The sequence below is a fragment of the Phasianus colchicus genome, chromosome 10 (assembly GCF_987193195.1).
Source record: "Phasianus colchicus chromosome 10, bPhaCol1.hap1.1, whole genome shotgun sequence".
In the NCBI taxonomy this organism is placed as follows: domain Eukaryota; kingdom Metazoa; phylum Chordata; class Aves; order Galliformes; family Phasianidae; genus Phasianus; species Phasianus colchicus.
The window spans coordinates 5,867,109-5,889,009 of record NC_143445.1 but is presented as its reverse complement, the minus strand read 5'-3'; the positions used below and the strand labels follow the sequence as shown (position 1 = coordinate 5,889,009).

The following is a 21,901-nucleotide window of genomic DNA, read 5'->3' as shown; positions in this document are numbered from 1 at the left end:
GCGGGAACTACGGCTCCCAGCAGGCAGCGCGGCGCGGCCTCCCCTCCCGCTTCCCCTCGGCGCCGCGTCGTCGCGCCCGGCGCCGCGGCCGAGCTCGGTGTCCCAGGGCGGGCGGCGGCGGGGCGGCGGCTCCGCGCGCCGGGTCCCGGCATGGCGCGGCAAAGCGCTCCGCCGGGGGGACGAGGGCCGTAGGTGGGGGACGCGGGGGGCGGAGCGGGGACGGCGGGGCCGCGCGGGCCAGGCGGGGCCGTGCACAGCCGCCGTGTTGTCTCCCGCAGCTGAGCGCCGGCCGAGGAGCGCCGCCCGCGCGGCCCCGCGCATCGCGCAGGCATGGCTCACCTGAGGGACTTCGCCAGCCAGGTAAGGGCCGCCCGCCGCCGGCATCGCGGCTCGGCTCGCTCCCGCAGCCCGCGGAGCCGCGCTTTGTTCGCCGGCAGCCGTCGCCCCGGCCTTCGGCTGAGGCGGCCGTGCTGCCCGGGCGGCGGCGGCGGGCACCGCGCCGAAACCGTGGGGAGCGGGGTCTGGAGGCCGGGTGCACGACGGTGTCAGAGGGGTGGACGGGCTGCTGCGGCGTCCCGAGGGCTTCTCCAGCCTCAGCGATCCCGTGTGACGCTGAGTGAGCATCGGGGTGTCGGCCTGAGGGGCTGTAGGTACGTCCTGCTGTCGCGATGGCATGAGATGATGTCGTGACTAAAAGCACGTGAACGGTATCGGCTTGGATCACCTTTCTTCTGAGCTCGGCTGCGGGTAGGTTTGGTGGTTGGCAGGTGTCAGTGCTGAGCGCAGATCTCTGGGCAGAAATCTGGGTGTTCTTTACACAGAATCAGAAGAGACCCTTAAAGGCACGTGGTCCAGCCCCCTGCACTGAGCAGGGACACCCGCAGCTCCATCAGGTGCTCAGAGCCCCATCCATCCTGACCTCGGGTGTCTGCAGGGATGGGACACCACCACCAATCTGGGCAACCTGTGCCAATGCTTCACCACTCTTAATAGTAAAAAACTCCTTCCTTCCATCATCAACATCCAGTCTGAATCTTTCCTCTTCTAGTTTGAAACCATTTCCTCTTGTCCTATCACAGCAGACCCTGCTGAAGTGTCTGTCCCCTTCCTCCTTACAGCCCTTCTTCAGGTCTCCCTGGAGCCTTTTCATAGAATCACGGAATGGCCTGAGTTGAAAAGGACCACAATGATCATCTAGGTTCAACCCCCCACCACAGGCAGGGTCACCAGCCACTAGACCAGGCTGCCCAGAGTCCTTTCTGCTTCTAGGTGTAGCACGACAGCACTAAAAGCTTCAGTGGTTTGAGATGATGCTTCCTCCAAACCTTTCCTGGTTTAAAATTGATTTGCAATGCATCTTGGTTTGCATGCTGCCTTTCACATACACCCTTTCCTCAAAGCACTGGTGGAATTAAATGCAAATTTAGTGCCTGAATGAGTCACGCTACAGGGAGAGAAATGAAAGAACGAAGGATACTGCCTGCTCAAGGCAGGGAGCTGAGCTCTGTTGGTGTAGAGTGGTTGCTCTGAAGCTTTCTTGTAGACAGCATTCAACAACAGAAACTATTAAAGTTTTGGTTAATCTGTAAATTAGGCAAATGTCAGCTGTCTTAAGAGATTGTCATACTGTGATACCTCCAGAGCTGAAATAGGAAAACAGTGTGTTATCTATCCCTTCCTTGGGTCTCTTCTGGAACCCTTGGTGGCATCTCATAATCTGTTGAATTGGAGCCTTCTGGAAGAACAGCAGGAATTGTCCTGAAGTTCTGTGTGGTAATTGTATAGATCAGCACAATGGGAAAGGCATTACAACAAAGGTGTGATGATGGAAGGACCAGCACAATAGAGAGCTGCTATAAAGGAAGGGCAGAAGATTGCTCACCTGTATCAGAAGATTGTTGGTTTGCAGAGGAAAGCTTCATCAAGGAGGGATCTCCAGAGAGAGATCCTTCCCCAGGGGCAGCCTGCCCTTAGATGAGATCTAAGAGGGGTGCAGCCAGGCTCCACCCCTTCCAGTCATACAGCTGAATTGCCTTCACCTGTACTCCCAGGGCTGACTGGCTCCTTTCCCCAGGTGCTCAATCAGTGCTTCAGGCTGGGACTCAGCAGTTCCCATACATTCTGCTAGCCAATTTTTAAGCATTGGTGGGGAGCTGCTGTAAAAATCAAGAGACTATAGGACTTGGATTGGGACATCAGGGTCTTGACTTGTCTCAGATTCCTTATCTGCTGCTGATGTGCTGGGTTACCTTGGGCAGATCCCTAAGCTTCTTTATCTCAGTGCTGCTGCCTCCCTGCCCAGGCCAGCTGGGTGCTCTTTTCTCCCGGTTGACCTTTGCTGTGTACATACAGTGCAGTGGGCCTTTGTTGGGAGCTCTAACCTCTCGATGTATTTGCACTGCAGTCTTTAAAGCTCTGAATCCAGCTTGTTTCCAGTTCTGTTGTTCCTTTAGGTGACCTTGAGAAAGCCTCTCAAGTTCTCTGGCTAATACTTTCTTACCTTGAAGCAAAAGAATGCTATCAGTGAAGCAAGTTGAGAATCTCAGACAATAGATTATATATGTGTTTCATACTTGAGGTTCAAAGTGTTGAACGAGAATTTCTCTCTTATACTCCTGAAGCTGGAAACTGTCTTGGGTTCAGCAGCTGAAGAGGAACGTGCTGTTGTTTCATAGACAGGGAAGTTTCAAAGAGATTAGATCCCGGATGGCACATTACTGGTGGATCATCCTCATCCTTCTCACACTTGTTTTCTTTCTGTGTGTACAAACAAGATAGTGCTCTGTGTGCTGCCCAACTCTGAGCCATCTCTAGTGTCTCACTGCACTCAATGGGCAGAAACAGCATGAAGCCTTCTGCTCCAGAACCGTGATGTAACACAAGCAGTCCGACAAAAGCTGAGCAGTGAAGTGCTCATCCCTTGAAGGCTTTGTACATTGCAGCACAACAAGGAGCAGCAGTCAGCTCTTCTGGCAGTGACCCAGAGCTCTGCTCTGCAGCCCTGGTGGGGTCTGTGAATATCAAAAAAATGGGAGGATCTCAAGTTGGCCAACAGGTGCAAAGCTGGCAGGTGCTAATGATCTGCTTTGGTTTATCTGTGACTGTGCAGGTGTGAGTTATTTCCTCTGGCTTCTGTGTATTTCTACTAATGAAGTCTGTGGCTTTGCAGGGCAGTCTCAGACTGGTGCTAAGATCAGTGGATTTAGAAAAGGGACAGATTCTGCTTTTTATGACCCCTCATTGCAGTGCTCCACAGGAACATCTGCTCCACAGATTTATTGGGGCAGAAGCAAGTCAGGTTACACAGAATGTGTTATTCCATTCCCCTACATCCCGCCACAGTGTCACCTAAGAGCTTTGAAGCATTTTCAAATCAGTTTTGAAGTACAAGCTACAGCAAGGTAAATCTAGCACCTGCAATTGAACAGTTCTGGCCTCGTTCCTTCTTCTAACTCAACAGGATTTCCAGGTGCATTCCAGTCAGAGATACAGAAGGATAACCAAATAACAGAGTTGTATTACTTTCTTGAGTTCCTTGGGCAAAGTTTTCTTGTACTTGTCATGGTCTGTCTTCTCTACCACCCCTGAGCTGCTTTGTTCCTCAAAAAGCATGATAAACCTACCTCAAAGTATAGACGCTTGTTCAGGAAGCTGTGATGACAGAGCCTGCAACACAAACTGCTGGCTGTCCCAGAAGCTGCCTGCAGCAGCCAGTGCTCTTCTGTTTGATGTCCCATTCTTGAAGAGTTTCAGCCCCAATTCCTTGATGTGCCGCACAAGGCTGAGAAGGGAGGCAGTAGCTCATACCTTGTCCTTTCTTTTCTCATAGAAAAATGATCCAGGTAGGAGGAGAGGGAAGTTTCCTTGCAGTCTTGCTTCCCTGCAGAATGTATGCTGACCCAGATGATGCTCAGAGATGGTTCTCCTTCTCTCTTTGGTGGCTGGCTGGTGGGATGAATGATGTTTCTCCAGTGCAGCAGGTGACAGTGTGAGGCAGTGCCTGGGCCACTCTGCTGCCCCTTCCTGTTAAAAGTGGCCAACAGGTGGGAACTGCACATAGCCAGGCTGTTCCTCCTGCACCACAGCTGTTCTTGTACTGGTTTCTGGCATTTCTCAAGCTCAGATCTTCCTTTCCTTCACTCTCTCCAGTCTGTTATGTATCTCCAGCTCATTTCCTCACTGCCTATCCCCTCCAGTCTGTTCCCAGTGCATTTGTTCAAATACAGCCTGTTTGGATGTTGCCATGGATGCAGAAGGATATTTGGTTATCCATCTGTATCTTGGACTGGAATGCATGTGGAAATACTGTTGAGTGAGCTGACTGTGAAGCTTACTCCCTACAGCAATGTGCTGGGTGCAGAAGGCAAACGATGTGTAATGACTGCTTGGTTAATCAGTAAGCAGCACCCAGGGATGCTGCTAAAACCTGGTGTTAGATGCAAAAACACCACTGCCTCATGCTCAGATAAAATCTCTGCCCAGCTCAAGGTCCTTGCATGGGAGTGGTCCCTCTGGGTGACGTGTGAGGTGAGACTGAGAAGTTCTGGGTGTGGAGAACTCCCTGTAACCACTTGTCTGCTTCCTGTAGGTCAAGCTGTATTTGCCAGATTTTTTTTTCTTTTTGTTTAAACTAGACCTTTTCTTTTTTTAAGGCAAAAAATTAATCACAAAGAGCCTTTTAATAGCATGAAGCAGAGCAGGCCCTCTTGGTCTGCACCTGAACAGAATGAAATAGCATCAGGAGATGATTCTTCCTCTCTGTGTTGTGCTTATTCTTATTAAAGAGTTAACTTTGAAGCCCAGCCACTGTGAGTCAGTATTTCTCTGATGGTCATGTCAGTAGCTTCCCAGTTGATGTGCTTATCTAATAAGGGAAATGCTATTCACTCCTGTGCCTGGGTGTGCCAGCTGGAGGAGGCTGTTCCAGAAGTGCAGGCCTGGAGACAGGGTGTCCATGTGGCTCCTTCTACTGCGGGGTGGGCAGAGGCCTCACAGAGTGCTGCTGACCTTCTGAGAGATGTGAGGCTCCATCAGGGCTGGATCTGCCTGAAAACCAGGCTGCAGTAAAGGCAGCTGATGGGAATTGGTGTTTGTACTGCTGGAGTTGCCCCCCAAACAAGTAGGGGAGGTGAAAATTGTTCAAATCAGTCAAATATTTGAATGTGAGAAGGGAAACGTCTTTGTGAACTTCTGATGGCCTCTGATTTGTGCCTCTTTTCTCATCCCAGTCTTCAGACAGAGTTTGGCTCTGATACACCTCACCTGCCTTTCATTCAGGTATGGATGAGTTCTTGCTCATGAAGCTCGTTTGGCCCTAGTTTGGTGCCTGCAATTGAGCTGCATGCCACATCAGTCCTGTCCCAAAGGAGCTGCTGCCTTCTTAGGAATGGATCCTGCTGACATTCTCCTTTCTGGCCTCTCTCCTATTCCTCCCCAGTTGTGATCTGCAGGAGCAGAGACCCCATGCAAAAGTCTGCTTCAGCTCTTATCCTGGACACGTTCTTTGATATGTTTCTGAGCCCATGTAGGGCCTGTGGGCTTCAGGTGAATTCAACAACACAGCAGAAGTGTAGATAGGAGATGCAAGGCAAACAGATCTGATATGCATGGTGCTCTGCGGGCTGCTGCAGGACTTGCTGACTTTCACCTTCTCTCTCTCCCCCTTTAGCACTCCAGGGTGGATCCTGAGGAACTGTTCACCAAGCTGGAGCGGATTGGCAAAGGATCATTTGGTGAAGTGTATAAAGGGATCGACAACCGCACCAAGGAGGTGGTTGCTATCAAGATTATTGACCTGGAGGAGGCTGAGGATGAAATTGAGGACATTCAGCAAGAGATTACAGTGCTCAGCCAATGTGACAGTCCCTATATCACCCGGTATTATGGCTCCTACTTGAAGGTAGGACAAAGCAATGGCAATTCTCTTGCCAGCAGTTTGGGTTGGGCTTCTGCAGGACCCACAGCTGGTGATGGTAAACAGCACTGCTCAGGTGCCCAATCCGTGGGCATCAAGTCAGTGTGGCAGCAGGAGCAGCAGTGGTTCTGCCCACTGCATGTATGTAGTTTTCATATAAGCCTGGTCTTTAAGTCACTTGCAGAGCATGTGGAAATGAGGTTCCTGGTATGGTCCCAAGAGCAGGGCACTTGAGTGAAGAGCAAACTTCTTACTGAAGAGGCAGATGCTTCCCCCATCCAACCATCTTCAAAAGGAAATTTGTGGAATGCTTTTTAGAAATATCACAGTTCTAAGCTAGCAGCACTGAGGGCTTTATGATTATAGAAGGATCCAGGCCATCTCTGGAAACAGTAGTAGCCTGTCATGATCTTGTGATTGTGATGCTTCTTCCCAACCCCTTTTGCCCCCAGACATAACATAGCACCAACAACTTTTGGGAACGTGGCACATGGAAGGGCAGTATGCTGTTCTGAGGGGGTGTGCCTGTTTCCTGATGCCTAGCTGGGAGCTCAGATCACTCCCTCCAGTACCGCAGAGCTTCCTGGACTTCCTCACAATGAAACACTGCTCCCCAGAACCTGAGCTGCCCTCTGAGTGATGCTGCTCATGTCATCACTGCTCTGAAAAGGCCACCAGAGCACCGGATGCTTGAAACCTCTGAGCCTGTTTCACTTCCACTGCAAGCTAGCCTGCAGGCAGGTGTAGGGCAGCACTTATGAACACATATCAAGGACTGGAGGTCTCTTGCCACACTCCCTACTTTACAAGGGAACAGGAGTAGGGAAGGATGTACTGAAGGGTTGAAGAAGTAATGAAAAGAACAGGGCCTCAGTCTTTGAAGGACTGGTGGAGCAACGAGGTGATGTTGTTCCCACTGAGAACAGGTTCAGGAACACCCAATAGAAGTTCCTAGTGGTGATGCCAGCTGCTGGAGGCATGTGTAATGCTGGCTGTGTGGCACAGCAATCCTTGAGCTCTTTGGATCCCGATTATTCCTTGCATATTTTTCACAGGCAATAATGCATTTTCTCAGCATTCTGCCAAAACCACCATGGAAGCTGTGGTTTTGTGGACCAGCTGCTTATCTCCTACCAGAAGCTCAGTCTGGAAATCTCTTCTCTAGGGAGAAAGAAAGTGCCTTGCTGACCATACCCTTCAAACTGGAATCCTGTTAATGTGATCAAAGGCTGCAAAGCTGCCCTGTCATTGGCAAGATGTGCTAGATCTGTTGGAGTGATGCTGAATGGCTCCAGCCAGACAATATGCTTATCTCCCTGGGCTGTGCAGTCTGGTGCTCACAGTGGTACTAAACTTGCTTAGGCAGAACTGGAGATAAATAAATGTTGGGGGCAGGAGCAGGTCCTCTGTTGTCTCTGAGAGCTGTGGTAGGCAACATTTCTTGTGGCTGTTCACCTCAAATGTTTTGTTTGTCTGCTTGATCTTAATGCCGTCTTTGCTCTTGGATTGTGCTGTTACTTGCAGGGCACCAAGCTGTGGATAATCATGGAGTACCTGGGAGGAGGTTCAGCCTTGGATTTGGTAAGTATGTGGTAAGCTCTGGGCCCTGACATATCTTGGCTGAAGTCTTGATTTGTGAAATGCCCACAAGGCAGATGCTGACTTGCTGTGTGACATCTTTTTGACAGCCCTGTGCCTGAAGGGTAGGCAGTGCAGGGCGGATGTGCTGGTTATGCATATCCCAGGACAGAGGAAACGTTTGCATGGAGCTCAGCTGTTGAAACACAGTTCTCCAGGGTGTTCTGTTGCTTTACAGTAGAAAAAAAACAGTGTTTGACAGCAGTAAGTTGTTCTTGAGCAACATAAATCCATAGCTCACCTAACTGAAGTCTTGTCTGCCAGGAGTTTGTGCTTCAGTGCTTGCACGGCATCAGGCTTTGGCAGGGAGCTGGCCTACAGTTGGGATTTACAGGTGTTAATAATACTGATCATGTCTAACAAGCCGCCCCAGATTTCAGGGGAACACTAATGCATAGTAAACACATGAAAAAAAAAGTTCTGCTGTGCTGTATTCTTTCTCAGGATTCTGCTTTTCTCTTTGGGACTCTAAAGCCTGTTCTTCCAGAAGGAACGAAGGTCATATAGTGAAAACTGCTGAGCCTGCACTGAGTTGGAGGAAGGGTGCAGTCGGGTGACCTGTAATCAACAGCAGAAGGCAGGGCTTGTTTAGAAGAGAATGATTAAAAGGAGAAAAGTTGTGATACAGTACCCTGTCACTCCACAGCCAGAAGGCAGAAATTCTCACTGCTGTTGAATGGCTGAAATTCAGCTCTTGTGTGCTGGCAAAGAGGCTTGAACGAGGGAAACAAATAAGGTGTTCTGTTAACCAGTGTATTTCCAAGTGAGAGCAAGAGATGAGCATCCTGCGGTTTGTCTGGGAAGCCTTTAAGAGGCTAACAGAAAAGCCTTCAAAGATTTTCCATGTCATGTAACGAAGTGCAAAGTCTGGCATTCTGCTTGTAGAATAAGATGTGCACTGGGCTGTGTGCAGTTGGTGCTTCCTGCTGAATATGATCTGCTTGACAAAGGTTTCCAAGTAACAAATGGAGAGGCTTGAAAATGCAAGCATCACTCACCCTTTAAGTTGTCTTCCTGCCCTTTTTCAGCTAAAGCCAGGGCCCTTGGAAGAGACTTACATAGCTACTATCCTGAGGGAAATCCTAAAGGGCTTGGATTACCTGCACTCTGAGAGGAAGATCCACAGGGACATCAAAGGTAAGAGCAGGGAGCTCAGCTGTCTGTGCTGTAAGGGGTATTCCAAACATAAATTCAGAAGGATGATGCAGAACTAATCTGAGAGGTTTCAAAGACTGTTTCTTAGTGTTGCATTTCTTGTCGGGTTGCTTGTTTCTGAATCTGGTACTTCTCATTTTATTGCAGCTCATGTTTTTGTTGTCTTCAGAGTGTAGTGCAACAGTAAGGATCAGTAGCTCTTCTTTGACACTTGTAGTTTGGGTATTAAAGCAAAGGAATCAGTGAATGGTGTGCTCCAATATCAGCTGGCTGTTAGGTCTGGTATTTGTTTTTCTGATGGATGCCAAGGCATGTGCATGCTGGTTATCGTGATGAAAACTTACTGCAGTGGTGTCCTCAGGCAGGGTTCATAGCCCAGGAAAGTCAGGGCTGCATGTGTCCTCTTGTCCTGATTGTTGTGCCGCTGGTCCTGTGCAGTACAGAGAGATCTGGCACCTGCCTCCCATAGAGGAGTCTCACATCAGGAGCAGAGCATCAAAGGACAGCAGGAGGGCGGTGCTGGATGCACACTGCCTGACCCTCTGCAGGAGGGCATGTGAACAAGGAGAATGAGGAAACTTCATGCAGGGAGACACAGAAAGGATTTTTTTGTGTACGTGACACTGCAAGTTTCTATAGCTGCTAGCTTTGCAATCCTACAGCACGCCCCCCTCTCCAGAGCCTGAGCAGTGCTGCTTTCTTAAACTGAGTGTGTGGGAAGCGATGCAAGGTCAGGATGAGTGAGCTGCTTTCAGGGATCTGCTGTATAACCTGTACTGAATGCTGCTGAAGGGTGAGGAAAAAAAAGTAAAGACCATTTGAGGTACCTTGGGCCAAGTGCCTCTCACCTTTGTGCGTCCAGGAATCACATCTAGTAATTGTGTGGCCCTTCACATCTACTCCTTGTTACCACCACAGAAGTATTCTGTGTTACCCAGCAGAGGTCAGAGCACGGGGATGAGTCTGACACTGGGAATCCAAACTGAGGCTTACATGGAGGCAAAGGGGGATGTTGTGGGATGTCCCTTCCCACTGGTCAGTTCTGTGTGGGTTGCAGTTGGGAACTTGTGGACTTAATGCTTATTTGTGTGAACAGCTGCCAATGTGCTGCTTTCGGAACAAGGAGATGTGAAACTGGCTGACTTTGGAGTGGCTGGACAACTGACAGACACACAAATCAAGAGGAACACCTTTGTGGGAACTCCATTCTGGATGGCACCAGAGGTCATCAAACAGTCTGCTTATGACTTCAAGGTGAGCTAGAGCAGGGGGAGGATTGCTTGATGCTACTGCAGGTAGTGGTAGGGTTAATACAGGGACTGGAAACGCTGCTGGTAGTGTACTTTCCTATCATTCAGGGTCTGTAGAAGTTTGTCTATTAGTTGTGAAGATCACCCTATGTGATCTTATGTGATGAGTCCTTCCGCTGTGCCAAAGTTGCATGCTTCTATGTTGCAGAATTGCTCCTTGCTGCTCTGTAGTAACTGTTCTTTGCTCCTCTCTTAGGCAGACATATGGTCCCTTGGAATTACAGCCATTGAATTAGCAAAGGGAGAGCCTCCAAATTCTGACCTCCATCCTATGAGGGTTCTCTTCCTGATCCCCAAAAATAACCCTCCAACACTTGAAGGTCACCACAGCAAGCCCTTCAAGGAGTTTGTGGAAGCCTGCCTCAATAAGGATCCTAGATTTGTGAGTACTGCTGTTCACCTCTGCCTTTGGGTATAGTATCTGTAATACCCCTGTAGGGCAATACTTGCTCTCTACTGAAGAAAAAGTAGTTCTGAGCTTGCAGACTGGCAAGAATTGAAGTTGGTACACTTGCATGTTTATTGTACAGAGATGGTTAGATACAACTTGCCTTCCTTATTTATTTCAGAGGCCAACAGCTAAAGAGTTGCTAAAGCACAAATTCATCACACGCTACACCAAGAAAACCTCATTCCTAATGGAGTTGATTGACAGATTCAAGCGCTGGAAGTCAGAGGGCCATGGAGAAGATTCAAGTTCTGGTGATTCTGACATGTATGTACACACAGCACATGGAGGATGCCCCTTCTGTGCCACACATGTCCCAGGTGCAAGCGACTGAGGTCCTTTTCCCCACCTGGGTTGGAGATGATATCATAGCCAGGAAAACACGTGAGCATCTGCTTTTGTGGGAGTGACTGCTGCCTGAAGAAACAGGCTTGTACCTCCTTCTGCTTCATTGGAGCCTGGTATTCTAGCCTAGTCTTATCTATGGAACTTCTTCACCTCCTCAGTGTTAGGAACTAAAAGTAGTAACAAGAAACATCTGATGTAGTGAAACAGGGCTCCTGTTGCCTGTATTTTATGTGCATTCAGTTATATATATCTCCTTTCAGAGAGCATCAGGCTTTATAATTGTGGCAATACTTACATGTTTGTGAATCAGTGTGTGGGAGTGAGCTTCTGACTACGACAGTGCATAGATAAAACCATGTGTGGAGCTGAGGCTTTGTCCTGACCTCCCCCTTTTCATTGGCAGTGATGGAGACACAGAGGATGGAGACCAGGGCCCAATCTGGACATTCCCACCAACTATTCGTCCCAACTCCTTGAGCAAGCTGCACAAAGGAATGGCACTTCATGGTTCCCAGAAGGTCTGGTTGCCATCTGTTCCTTTAGAAGTGGGCTAAGCTAACACAATCTCATGGGGCTTGGTGAAGCTGCCAATTGTGCTTGTTCTGTCTAAAATTTGCTTTAGTCTAGTATCAAGGCCAGTGCCTCAGACTTCTCCACATCCTCAGGGTAACACAAGCTGTGGTTTTCCTGAGATCTGGTGAGGGGACTGCCATTGAGGTGCAGTGAAATTAACAAGGGTTGGGCAGCTTGTGAGCTTGGGAAGCCTTTGCCCATGCTTATAACTTTTTTCCTTGTTGTTTTCTAGCCTTCTGAGCCCATCAAGAGGCAACCACGGTCACAGTGTCTCTCCACACTTGTCCACCCAGTCTTTGGGGAGGTGAGTAGGACCTTGGCGTGGCCTGTCGTGGGTGGACAAAGAAAATCAGTTTGAAAATTCACTATTTCCTTGCCTTGTGTTCTGGGTGAGGATGTGGAGGTGCAGTAAAAGCTACAGTTACTGATAGGATAATGTTCGTAATTGGCTTTGTAGGTGGATGTTTTAAGGGAAAGAAAGAGGAAGATAATCATAATAGAGCCCACTGGCAATAATCTTTAGCTGCAGTTCACAGCAGGAGAGTAGAAATAGGGGGTTTCTTAGTAATAAATACCTTATAAAGACACTGTGTGCTGGGATCCAGCATGCCTTCTCTTGGGCTGCCAGTCACAGATGCCTTTCCTTGCTTCTGAGGACTTGCTCTTTTCTATATCCTGATGCTGTTCCAGCACAGGGCTCTGCTTTCCCAAGGATGGTCTCTGGACTTTGCAGTAGACTTGGGAAAAGAGTTTATGTGGAAAGAGGGCTTACTGCTTCAGGACAAAAAGCAGAGGCTGTTCTGGAAAGCAGGCATTCAGTGCTTGAGACAGCACTGCTTAGGAAATGGAGAACTAACAGACTAGGAGATCTTAGATGTCTGTTTCAATCTTAATGATACTATGGATTGTGCTGACTGGCCTTTTTCATAGTCCGCTGTGCTTGACTGCAGAGGTCAACGTGTGAGGCAGAAGGTACTGCTTGTTATGCAGCATATTACTAACCATTTCTCAGTCCTGTCTGTTTAGCAGCCTTCTGGGAAGAGCTGTGAGCTTCTTAGCAGCGCCACTGCGCTGATATCAGATGGGAGGTGATGTCTTGCCTTCCATTTCTGCTTTGGCTCCTTTGCCCCAGACTTGCTGCCCCTCCTGACCTTGGGTCAGACTTCCCTGCTGGCCCTGCTGATCCCACTCAGCAAAATCAGGAGCAGGGGACGTGCTGGGCTGCCTCTGAAGTAACCTGGCTTCTGTGTACAGTAGAAGGAGGTGGAAAAAAGCTTTTCTTCAAGACCTATAGGACTGCTTCTCAGCCAGGTGTGCATGTTGTTCTTCTTAGTGCTGGCTTCCGACCAACAGCAGCATTAATGCCTCTGAAATCTGCTAAGTTGTGATCACCTCTTTCCATTAAAAGGCTGGAGCTGGGCTTTGTGAACAGAATTTCTAATGAGATGCTGTTCATGAGCTTTTGTATTGCTGCCTGCATCTTTATTATTGAGTATTAACATGGAAAGTGACCCACAGCAGGTCATCAGCACAGGTGTGGGCAATTGCAAGCCCTGAAACCTAGCAGCTCCTTCTGAGGAGGAGAGGACAGGCTCAATATTTGGGCTGAAGGGCCAAGTCAGAATAAGAGCCAGGCTGGATGGTGTAGTGTAGCACAGCTCTCTGGCACCTGCTAACCTTCAGAAAGCTGCTCTGCAGCACAGGGCACCGATGTAACGCAGCCCACACACATCAAGTTGAAGGGCTGCAGCCCTGCGTCAGAGCACGGCGGTGGGTGGGCAGCTTCCCTGCAGGACAGCCTGTGTCTCCTCCTGCCTCCAAGGCAGGCAGTCTTTGATCAGGTAACGTCAAACCATTTGTGGTGTCCTGCTTTCTGGCCCGGGCAGGAAAGGTGACCTCCAGCAGTCAGGAGGGCTGATACTGCAACTGCAGGCAAAGAGCGGTGGGGCTTATGTAAAGCTCCTTAATTGGCATAGCCTAATGGGAGCCTAATTGAGCTGGACAGGGGTTAGCTGGCAGGTACTTCTTGTTCCATGAAAGGGTTTGATTTTTGCACAGCACACTGCATCCTGGTGTGCCAGGGAATGAGCTGCAGCATGAGCTGCTTAGATGGGAACGGTGGAAACTTACAGAGAATGTGACCGTGCATTTCCAGTGGCAGATTGCTTCAGGCTCAGCAGCAGCAGTGTGTTGAGGTTTCTGTGATGTAACCGAATGATGAAGGCACAGCCATTTCAAATTAACAACTGGGATCACGCACAAGTAGACTTACACTTGCTAAGGCCCACTGAGAGAGGGCTAAAAATGCTAAATGTAAGCAGAGGCATTATGCTTTGGCCCTGCTGTGGGCTTTGTTCCCCGATTCTCCTGGGGAAAGCTCTTTTCTAGAGCTGTTGAAGTGGTGACTAAATCCAGGTCCTGTAGTGTTTACAACCCTGCCTGTCCAGAAGCCTTTAGTGTGTGTCTGGGCATTAGGCTGTCCTCAGCAGAAAAGAGATTGTACCAGTTCAGACACATCAGTGTTTTTTCAGGGTTATTGATCCAGCACTAGTATCATATAGGATGTTTAGCAGTGCATCAGAGCCTGTCTTGTAACGAATTCAATTGCTTTTATTACCTGGAGGAAAGCTTAAATTCCAGACCTTGCATTCTCATCTTTCTGACCTACAAAAAGGCCATTTTGAAGGATGTGGGTGCACCTGCACCATCCTGGTGTCTTCCTACTAGGAAAAGGAACTTGATGTCTGCACTGCTTGCCAGGTGCTCCCTGCAGTGAGCTAAGGAGCTAACATGCTATTTCTGGTTTGCAGCTTAAAGATAAGCACAAGCAGACCGGAGGCAACGTGGGAGCTATGGAGGAGCTGGAGAACGCCTTCAGCTTGGCAGAGGAGTCCTGCCCTGGCATCTCTGACAAACTGATAGCACACATGGTGGAGCGGGTACAGAGGTGAGTGAGGGTCCTCGGGACAAAGGTGGGTGCCAGCAGGGCAGGGCTGGCAGCAAACTGCACTGTTATGCTCTGCAGCTACAGTCAGGTGTGGTGCTGAGCAGTCTGGGCATCAGGATGCTGTCAAGTGGGGAAAAATAGATAGACTTAGATATGAAGGATTGAAAACAATGGCACTCCTTAAGGCCTTGTTACAAAGTCATTACAGCTTTCAAGCAAATATGCTGTGGATTTGTTCATACAGACAACATCTAACAATCACAGCAGCAGAGAGCACTCTGACTGCTGCACAGAGGTTACAGGATCTGTCCTCACGATGCTCTCAAAGGTTTTAGCCCCCAGCTCAGTAGGGGGATGCTCATAAATGTACCTTGGATGACTGAGGGTCAGCTACTTTGGTATCATTCACTGCGAGCAGCCTCTAATTGGCAATATAAGCATGAGACTGACACTTCTTTGAAGGCTTGTAAAGCCTCAGAGCCCCTGGTTTATTTCTGCTGTAAAACAACATTGCTCAGAACTTCTTGTTAGTCTCAGGTGGAATCTCTTAAGTCACTGGAACAGGCTTCTCAGAGGGGTGGTGGAGTCTCCTCCTCTGGAAATACGCAATACCTGCCAGGCCGCCTACCTGTGCACCCTGCTGTAGAGAGCCTGCACTGGATGATCTCCAGAGATCCCTTCCAGCCCCCGTAATTTTTGGCTGTGTTCCTGAACTGCTGGGGGGCTTCCTTTCAAGACTGACAGCTTTATCTAGAGAATGGACAGAGGCAAACAGAGGCAGCCTCACTCCTGCCCACAGGGCGCTGGTTGGGCTGTGCGTGCCTCCTGCAGGTGAGGGTGTTATGTGGCAGCAGTGACCTGTTCCTCCCTGTTCTTTCTTGAAGGTTTTCACACAGTCGGAACCACCTGACCTCTGCCCGCTGATGCATACATTCCCTGCTGCTGTTCTGAGAGGAGGAAGGATTTTTTCCAGCTTCATAAGAACTACATCTCTTATCCAGACCACTGTCTGCTGTTGGATATAACATTGTGTTACGGACTCCAGGACATTTCAGAGCCTCCATATTACACGTGTTTCCATGATGACCCAGGGTGAGGTTTGCAATGCAAGTACAATTTAGACCTTTTACAAAACCCAAGATGGGTGGTCTAATTGTTTTTACAATGTAATCAACGCGGTTTTTAATTGTTTCCCTATGGATGTATCCATTTTGGCTTGGTTTGATTCCCACTGGTTTAAATGGCTGCCTGCTGGAGAAGGGGAAGGCTCTCCTCTTTTCGGCTGTGTGTATTTCAAAGGCGAGCCTGATGGGTTCAGCCTCCCACCCTTCTGACAGAAGTGTTTGTGAGCTGTAACGTGTGAGTGCAGGTATGTTTGCAAGCTCTACGTGCACTACAGCCTCTGGGAAAGCGAGAACAGCTCCTTGGATATTCTGCAGGATTCTTTCAACTCCTTATGCTAGTAAAGAAAAGCTTTTGACTCTAGCAGCAGGCAAAGTAAAATAAGTAGGCTGCTGCTGCTCTTTCCTAGCTTGTTCCATGGGAGGATGGGTTTGCTGACTGCTTCTTTTTTGGCTCTGGGACATCATCTTGCATTAGGCGTTGGTTCATGTGATGCAGGCAACAGCAGAACTTGTCTTGGGTCTCCAGGGGCTGGGAGGGGCCAGTGGTTATGTTTGGCGTGGGAGCTACTGGGGTTTCCTTCCCTGGTGCTTTCTGCAGCTGAAGGTTCTGTACTCAGCTTTGGGCAGGCCTCACCTATGAGCTCAGTGGACAGCTGCATGTGCCCAAACCTTGCAGAAGGATTAAAAAGAAGAGAGAGGAGAGGGAACACAGTAGCCCGTGGCCAATACTGAGGGCTTCAGTTCTTCCAAGGGCAGGTCGGCACTGCGCAGCAGGTTCTGGGGCAAGATGCCTGTCCTCTGCAGAAAGATGAAGGTGGGATGGCTGGCAGCAGTGGCGTCCATGTGCTGTGGGTGGGAGTTTCCAAAACCACTCTAAGTCTCTTTCTCCATCTTCTTAAATGAACCTTCTGGCTCTTCTTTCTGCCTGGGCTGGGAACTGGCTGGAGCCAGGACTCTGCTCTACGTGTCAGGCTGGGGTGGTGGCTGCTGGCAGAGACTGAAACATCCACAGCTGCAGTGCCTGCTTAAAGGTGTGCTGGCAGGGCCATCCCGATGAGCTTTGCTTCCTGTATAGTACTAGTTTATAAAGCTACTTTTTAATTGAGGTTGATATAATCTATACTGTCAAGGTCTAGAAAAATAGACTTAGGATAATAACTTCTGATAGCCGGTTGCTTAGCAATCTGCTCACTAATTGTAAAGATATTCCCATAAAGTCAGCAAGACCTTAGATACCCAGATCTTTCTGAGTGTTTGTGTGAATGATGTGGCTCACCCCAAAGCCACTGAGAACAAAAGCTGCGGCTGTTCAGCGTTTTTTAAAGGAGAGATAGATAGGCAGAGTGGTAGTGGTAAGGCTTGATTTTTGGTACTTTGATTCAGAGCTGCAGAGTGTAAGTGCTGGGCTAAGAGGAGCTCACGAGGAGCATACGTTCCCCCATCCCCATGTGCGGTGTTCACTTTAGCTTATGTCAGTCCTTTCCTGTTCCTCTCTGATGGATAAATACGGGCTCAGCACACACTGTGATCTCATCTGGTGGAGAAAAGGTGCTGCTGCTTCATCGCATTGGAGCTGCTGCAGGCGGTGTTTCTCTGGGTGAGCAGCCTTGGAGCCTGGCCTTACGAGGAACACAACAAACCCATTTTTCCCTCAGGAGGAGAAGGAGCTGTTAATGTATAGACACAAAAGTTACTGAGTTGAAGGCAGAGGCTGCAGTCTAGCAGAAAGGGCTCCTGCTGCTTTAAAATTGCTGTTCATGACAGTAGCAAGTTGTGTCAGTAAGGTACCTTGTGTTATTACTCACATGCAATGCAGTGTGATGAGTAAAATTTTTAAAGGAAACAATCCCCACAGACTTTGTCCAGTATTCGAAGCAACAATGGTTTTAGTTTTTAAAAGCATTGAAAGGGATCTGCCACTTTCAATAAAGTAACAAAATGAATGAGGTGGGGCGTATCTTTTTATTACCAGGCAAAAAGTATTCATTCAAGCTGCAGTTTCTTTGCTTTGTGCTTGGTCCTTCTCTGCATCTTCCTGCCCTGTGCTGCTCCTAGCAGTGCCCAGCGAGCCAGGCTCTCCATTAAACCCTTCACAGCACACGTGCAGTGCTCCACTGCACCTGCCAGGAATAAGAGGCTGAAATCATTTTATATCAAGATGCTATTTACTTTCACGACATAACTCAGCTGGTTATAATATACTTGGTCAATCCACACGTGTTCACCTACAACAGTTAATTGTTAAAAATGAAGACACTAATAAATTAAGTACATTTAAATTACACGGGACAATGATCGTCGCAACAGTGGCAGCAAAGAGTGAATCTGCAGTCACCTGAGCAGTCTGGAAAACCTCTCTTAAAGCCCCCACCTGCCCCCATCCCCCAGAGCATTGTAGACCATAATCTAAAGTCCTGGAGAACGCACTGGTCAGCCTCTGTGCTTCCCATGTTTGCAGGGATCTCAGCAATCCTCTGTCCACACAACACGCAGCACTTTCCTTTTTCTTTCACTACACCAACTCACGGGTCCTTTTACTACTCTCCAAATACCAAAATAAAAGCAGGATACCTAGAGCCCCTCAAAACCACATCCAGCAGCATTTGACAGCGTTTACCTTATTTCAGTCCTGTGGAAGCAACCACCTGGGACAGCTTTGCAAAAACAACAAACTGCAACCATGTCAGCATTAATACAGAGATTTAATGGAGTCCTCGCATGCTAACGCTCCATCTAGAATCCAGTGACTTTTACACCTTCACGAGAAATAGAAGATGGTTCCCACTTGATATTTAAAGGTAAGAAAAGGGATTCTCAAAAGTCTTTACATGACACAGAAGCGCAAGCAACAGTGAATTTCTGAGAAGCTTGTTCTCCTATATTGCTTTAAACACCTTGGAAATATTCGCACAAGGGTGAAGTGTTTGCCATCCCATGCCTTAAGTAATGCCTACAATAGAATAAAGGAACTCTGGAGCTGTGATATGAGACTAAGCAAGTGACCCTCTCAGCATGCACCATAGCAGAGTTCAGAGGAGAAACCACACACCCCACCTGCACCAACCCACAGCGTGCTGATACCTCAGCACAGGTTCACACTTCCCCTGGAAAATCGTTGCCTTGGCAGCCTCTGAGTAGCAGAACTGTTCCACAAGAGCTGCTGTTTCTGTTCAAAATGCACTTGTTACTAATACATCTGTGGGACCCTGTTAGTCTAAGACCTGCAAGCCAGCTGACATGGACAGCAGTGGGGCCGTGGCTGGAGCCAGCCGTGAGCATCAGGGAAGGGCACCCCTGGGAGCCAGCAAATCTGCTGCCAGCAGCTGTGAACCACTCACACCCCAGCAGCTGCCGCTTTCCCCCATGTATGCTGACCATCCAGTCAAAATATGAAAAAAAGGTGGCATTTGCCACCTTCAGGGCAGGCAAGGGCATTACTGTACAGATACAACTGGAGCAGTGCACCTTCCACAATGTGTACACACACCAAAGCTCTGCAGTTGTTAGATTCTCTCTAAGTAGGTTCAACTGGAGCAGTCGTGACCCTCTCCCACACCATTTGGAGTGGGTTTGATCCCTGTCTGCAACTCCCAAGCTCTCCCGTTCCATACCAGGTAGAAATGCTGCCTGGTTCTCTGCTTTATCACCTCCCCAGACTCCTGCTTCCACCTGCCTCTTAGCGATGTTTATGGCAGAGATCCAGCTCTGCTCCCTTCAGTCCGTGTGCCGATCCTTTTCGTCCTTAGGAAGCAAAAGGCTCGACCTGGCTGGGGAGCTGGTGGCCCTCTTGATCACCTCCATCCACCTGGGAAAAGAGAAAGAACAGGGCAGTAGGAATGCTCAGCTCCTCACCATCGCAAGCTCATGCTTTTGTTACAGCTTGTATTATTTTCACCAGACCTCATAAGACATCTGCTTTCCACCCTTCTTTCTTCTACAATTTTTTTAAAGGCAAATACTCGTTCTGTTTCAGTAAATGAGCTGGTTCTTCTTCATATGAATGCTTGAGTTGTAGCAAATATCCTGCAAACATGGTTGCCTGCTCAAGGAACAGCTCTACAGCGCTCTGAGCTCAAGAGCTCTTATTAGAGCACATTGTGTTCTCTTAGAACTGTACACTAAGTATTTATGCATGGAGAACAGGCTGGCAGTACTTCCCTTAATCATATAGATTGCTTTTCTTACAAGAAACGACTTGCTTATATGAGAAAAAAGCAACAATGAAGAAAGCAAGACAAACATCAACAGTGAATTAGATTGAAGTTGCTGCATGATTGAAGATTGAAAAACACAGCTCTGCTCTCTCAGGTAGCTGCTATGTGTGCTGCTTTCCCAAGGAAGGGAAAGCAAATGGTGCTTTTCAAAAAACCAACCCTGCAAGGCACAAAGCAACGTGAGGGTTCTGAACAGCTCAGACCCCTGGGACAGAGCAGAACCTACTGCCCTGGGTGTAACCACAGCCTTCCCCTATAAGAGGATGCTTCTGCTTATGGGCAGGAAGGGAAGGAAAATCTTTAGTGGGAGTATGTTGGGTGTTCTATACTGTCCCTCAGAGCAGGAGGCAGTGGGGAGCAAAGACAGGGCTCTGCATTACAACCAATGAATTAACAGCGTGCTACATACCGAGAAATAAATATTAAGAAAACACAGAATTACCTCTCAAAGGTGTATTTGCTCTCAGCCCTGAAGAAATACACGTGGGATTTGAACTGCAGCTTGAAGACATAATCCTTCTGAATGCCGTCTGCCTCCACGGGGGAGCTGACCACGTAGCCAAGCAGTGGGAGGCTGGCCAGGGGATAATCATCCTGCAACAGCCCAACAGCATAGCCTGAGCACCAGACAGCCTGCGTGCTGCCAGTGCCAGCCAGGCCATCAGCACTGCCCTGCTGTACTGTGCTGCTAGGGGCTTTGTGGTTTTGCTTAGGAGGGAATGGAGGAGAAGCTGCCTTTATCTCTCACGAAGCCTCCGGTGGATGCTAACATCCCCCAACTCCCTGCACCACATTCACAAAGTGCTGCTCCTGTCTCTGCTGCCCCCTGGGCTCCCTGCTTCCCCCTCCTCGCCGTGTCTGAAATTCCAAGCATGACCCAACATGATCATTAAAACATCCTTCCCCAAAGAAACGCCCTCAGGAAACCTGAATGCAATAAACAGGTTTGGGGATTAATAAGATGAAGAGGCACACTTGTTACAAAACCAGGTGCTGTGAGCACCACGGGCAGAGAAACTCCTGATGCCTGTGCACCTGGTGACTGTACTGCAGCCCCAGGTGAGAAATAGACCAAAGGCTGCTCATTCACTGACCTCCACTTAGGGTGGTACGACATCCTTCCCCTCAAATGCAGAAGATAAGTACTATTAACAAATCCTGATTAAATCCTGCAAGAAGGGCCCGGGGCCCTACAGAGACCTGACTTCATTAAGTGCTACCAACCATTCACCTGCTGCTCTCCTTCAGATTGCAAGGAGAGGCACCTGGAGCTGAAAGCAAAGGGTCTCCAGATTCAGCCCAGCCCCTAAACATCAGCACACAGCCACGTGCTCACCTGGTGTGTTTTGTAGAAGAACAGGCAGAAGTTGGTGAAAACGACCCAGAGCTTCTGCCAGCCATTGCTGTTCTTGAACTTCCTCAGCAGGTACCCAGAGAGCTGGTTCTAGCAAGAACAAACAGAAGGCTGCCATGAAACCACTGATGGCTGTCCTCGAAAGTTAACAGCTGCAGTCAGAAACCCCGAGCCCTCTAATATAACTGCTCTGTCTATAACAGCCCTTATACTCATGTTTTAAGTGGCCTCCTGCACATTACCTCACTGGGATACAGGCTGCACAGGGAGGTGGGGCAGTCACTGTGCCTGGAGGTGCTCAGAGCTGTGGAGATGTGGCACTGAGGGTTGTGGGCAGTGGGCATGGTGGGGTGGGCTGGAGTTGGACCTGGGGATCTTAGAGGTCTTTTCCATCTTCAGCTGACCAGTTCTGCACACAGCTGTGTTCTGCTCCACAGTGCATTCCACTAACATGGAGTTCTGAGGTTTAACTGCTCACTGGTTCTCAGCGTTCTGCCAGGCAGTGCACAGCAGTGCAACCCTGACTCATCTCTATGGCCTTGTCTTCTGCAGTCTGTAGCCAGGAAACAGTGACAGCCACAAGGGTGTGGCTTCATCCCTTTATTCACCTTTTTTCACTCCCCCTTTTTTTAAAAAAACATGAAAAAAACACCAAAAAACAAGTGAAGGAGGAAAAAACAGAGAAGAAACAAAGATGATGAAAGCCAGAGCCGTGGACAGAACGCAGCAGCTGTGCAAAGCCAAGCCCCAAAGGGAAGCAGGCTGCAGGGGAGTGCTACATGGTCACTGCTGCACCCCAGGGTCAGTCCCCAGCATCTGTGCCATGGGGAAAGGAAACCTATGGCACTGAATGAAGGCAAATGGATCATAATTGGA

At 48.9% G+C, this 21,901-nt stretch overlaps 2 protein-coding genes across 14 annotated transcripts in view; one reads left to right on the top strand and one right to left on the bottom strand.

Annotated features, from left to right (window-relative positions):
• The first annotated feature begins 55 nt into the window (after window positions 1-55).
• STK25 (serine/threonine kinase 25) lies at window positions 56-17,400 on the top strand. Its single transcript, XM_031596471.2, has 12 exons — window positions 56-192; window positions 279-360; window positions 5,669-5,899; window positions 7,439-7,495; window positions 8,581-8,689; window positions 9,804-9,961; window positions 10,214-10,399; window positions 10,587-10,732; window positions 11,217-11,331; window positions 11,619-11,690; window positions 14,197-14,333; window positions 15,218-17,400. The coding sequence occupies exons 2-12, from the start codon at window positions 331-333 to the stop codon at window positions 15,255-15,257; spliced, it is 1,281 nt and encodes a 426-aa protein (XP_031452331.1). The 5' UTR covers window positions 56-192; window positions 279-330; the 3' UTR covers window positions 15,258-17,400.
• Window positions 17,401-17,429: 29 nt separating this feature from the next.
• The window catches only part of FARP2 (FERM, ARH/RhoGEF and pleckstrin domain protein 2), a 59,626-nt gene continuing 55,154 nt past the window's right edge, over window positions 17,430-21,901 (bottom strand). For 10 of the 13 annotated variants that reach the window (XM_090147119.1, XM_090147116.1, XM_090147125.1 and 7 more), the window contains 3 exons: window positions 21,008-21,115; window positions 20,114-20,265; window positions 18,343-19,262 (listed from right to left, as the gene is read on the bottom strand). In XM_090147119.1, coding sequence (XP_090003245.1) covers window positions 19,172-19,262; window positions 20,114-20,265; window positions 21,008-21,115 — 351 coding nt within the window. In that variant the 3' untranslated portion in view covers window positions 18,343-19,171. Of the gene's footprint in view, window positions 17,578-18,342; window positions 19,263-20,113; window positions 20,266-21,007; window positions 21,116-21,901 lie in introns of those variants that run through there. The other 3 variants (XR_016469553.1, XR_016469554.1, XM_090147123.1) reach the window with 2 other exon arrangements.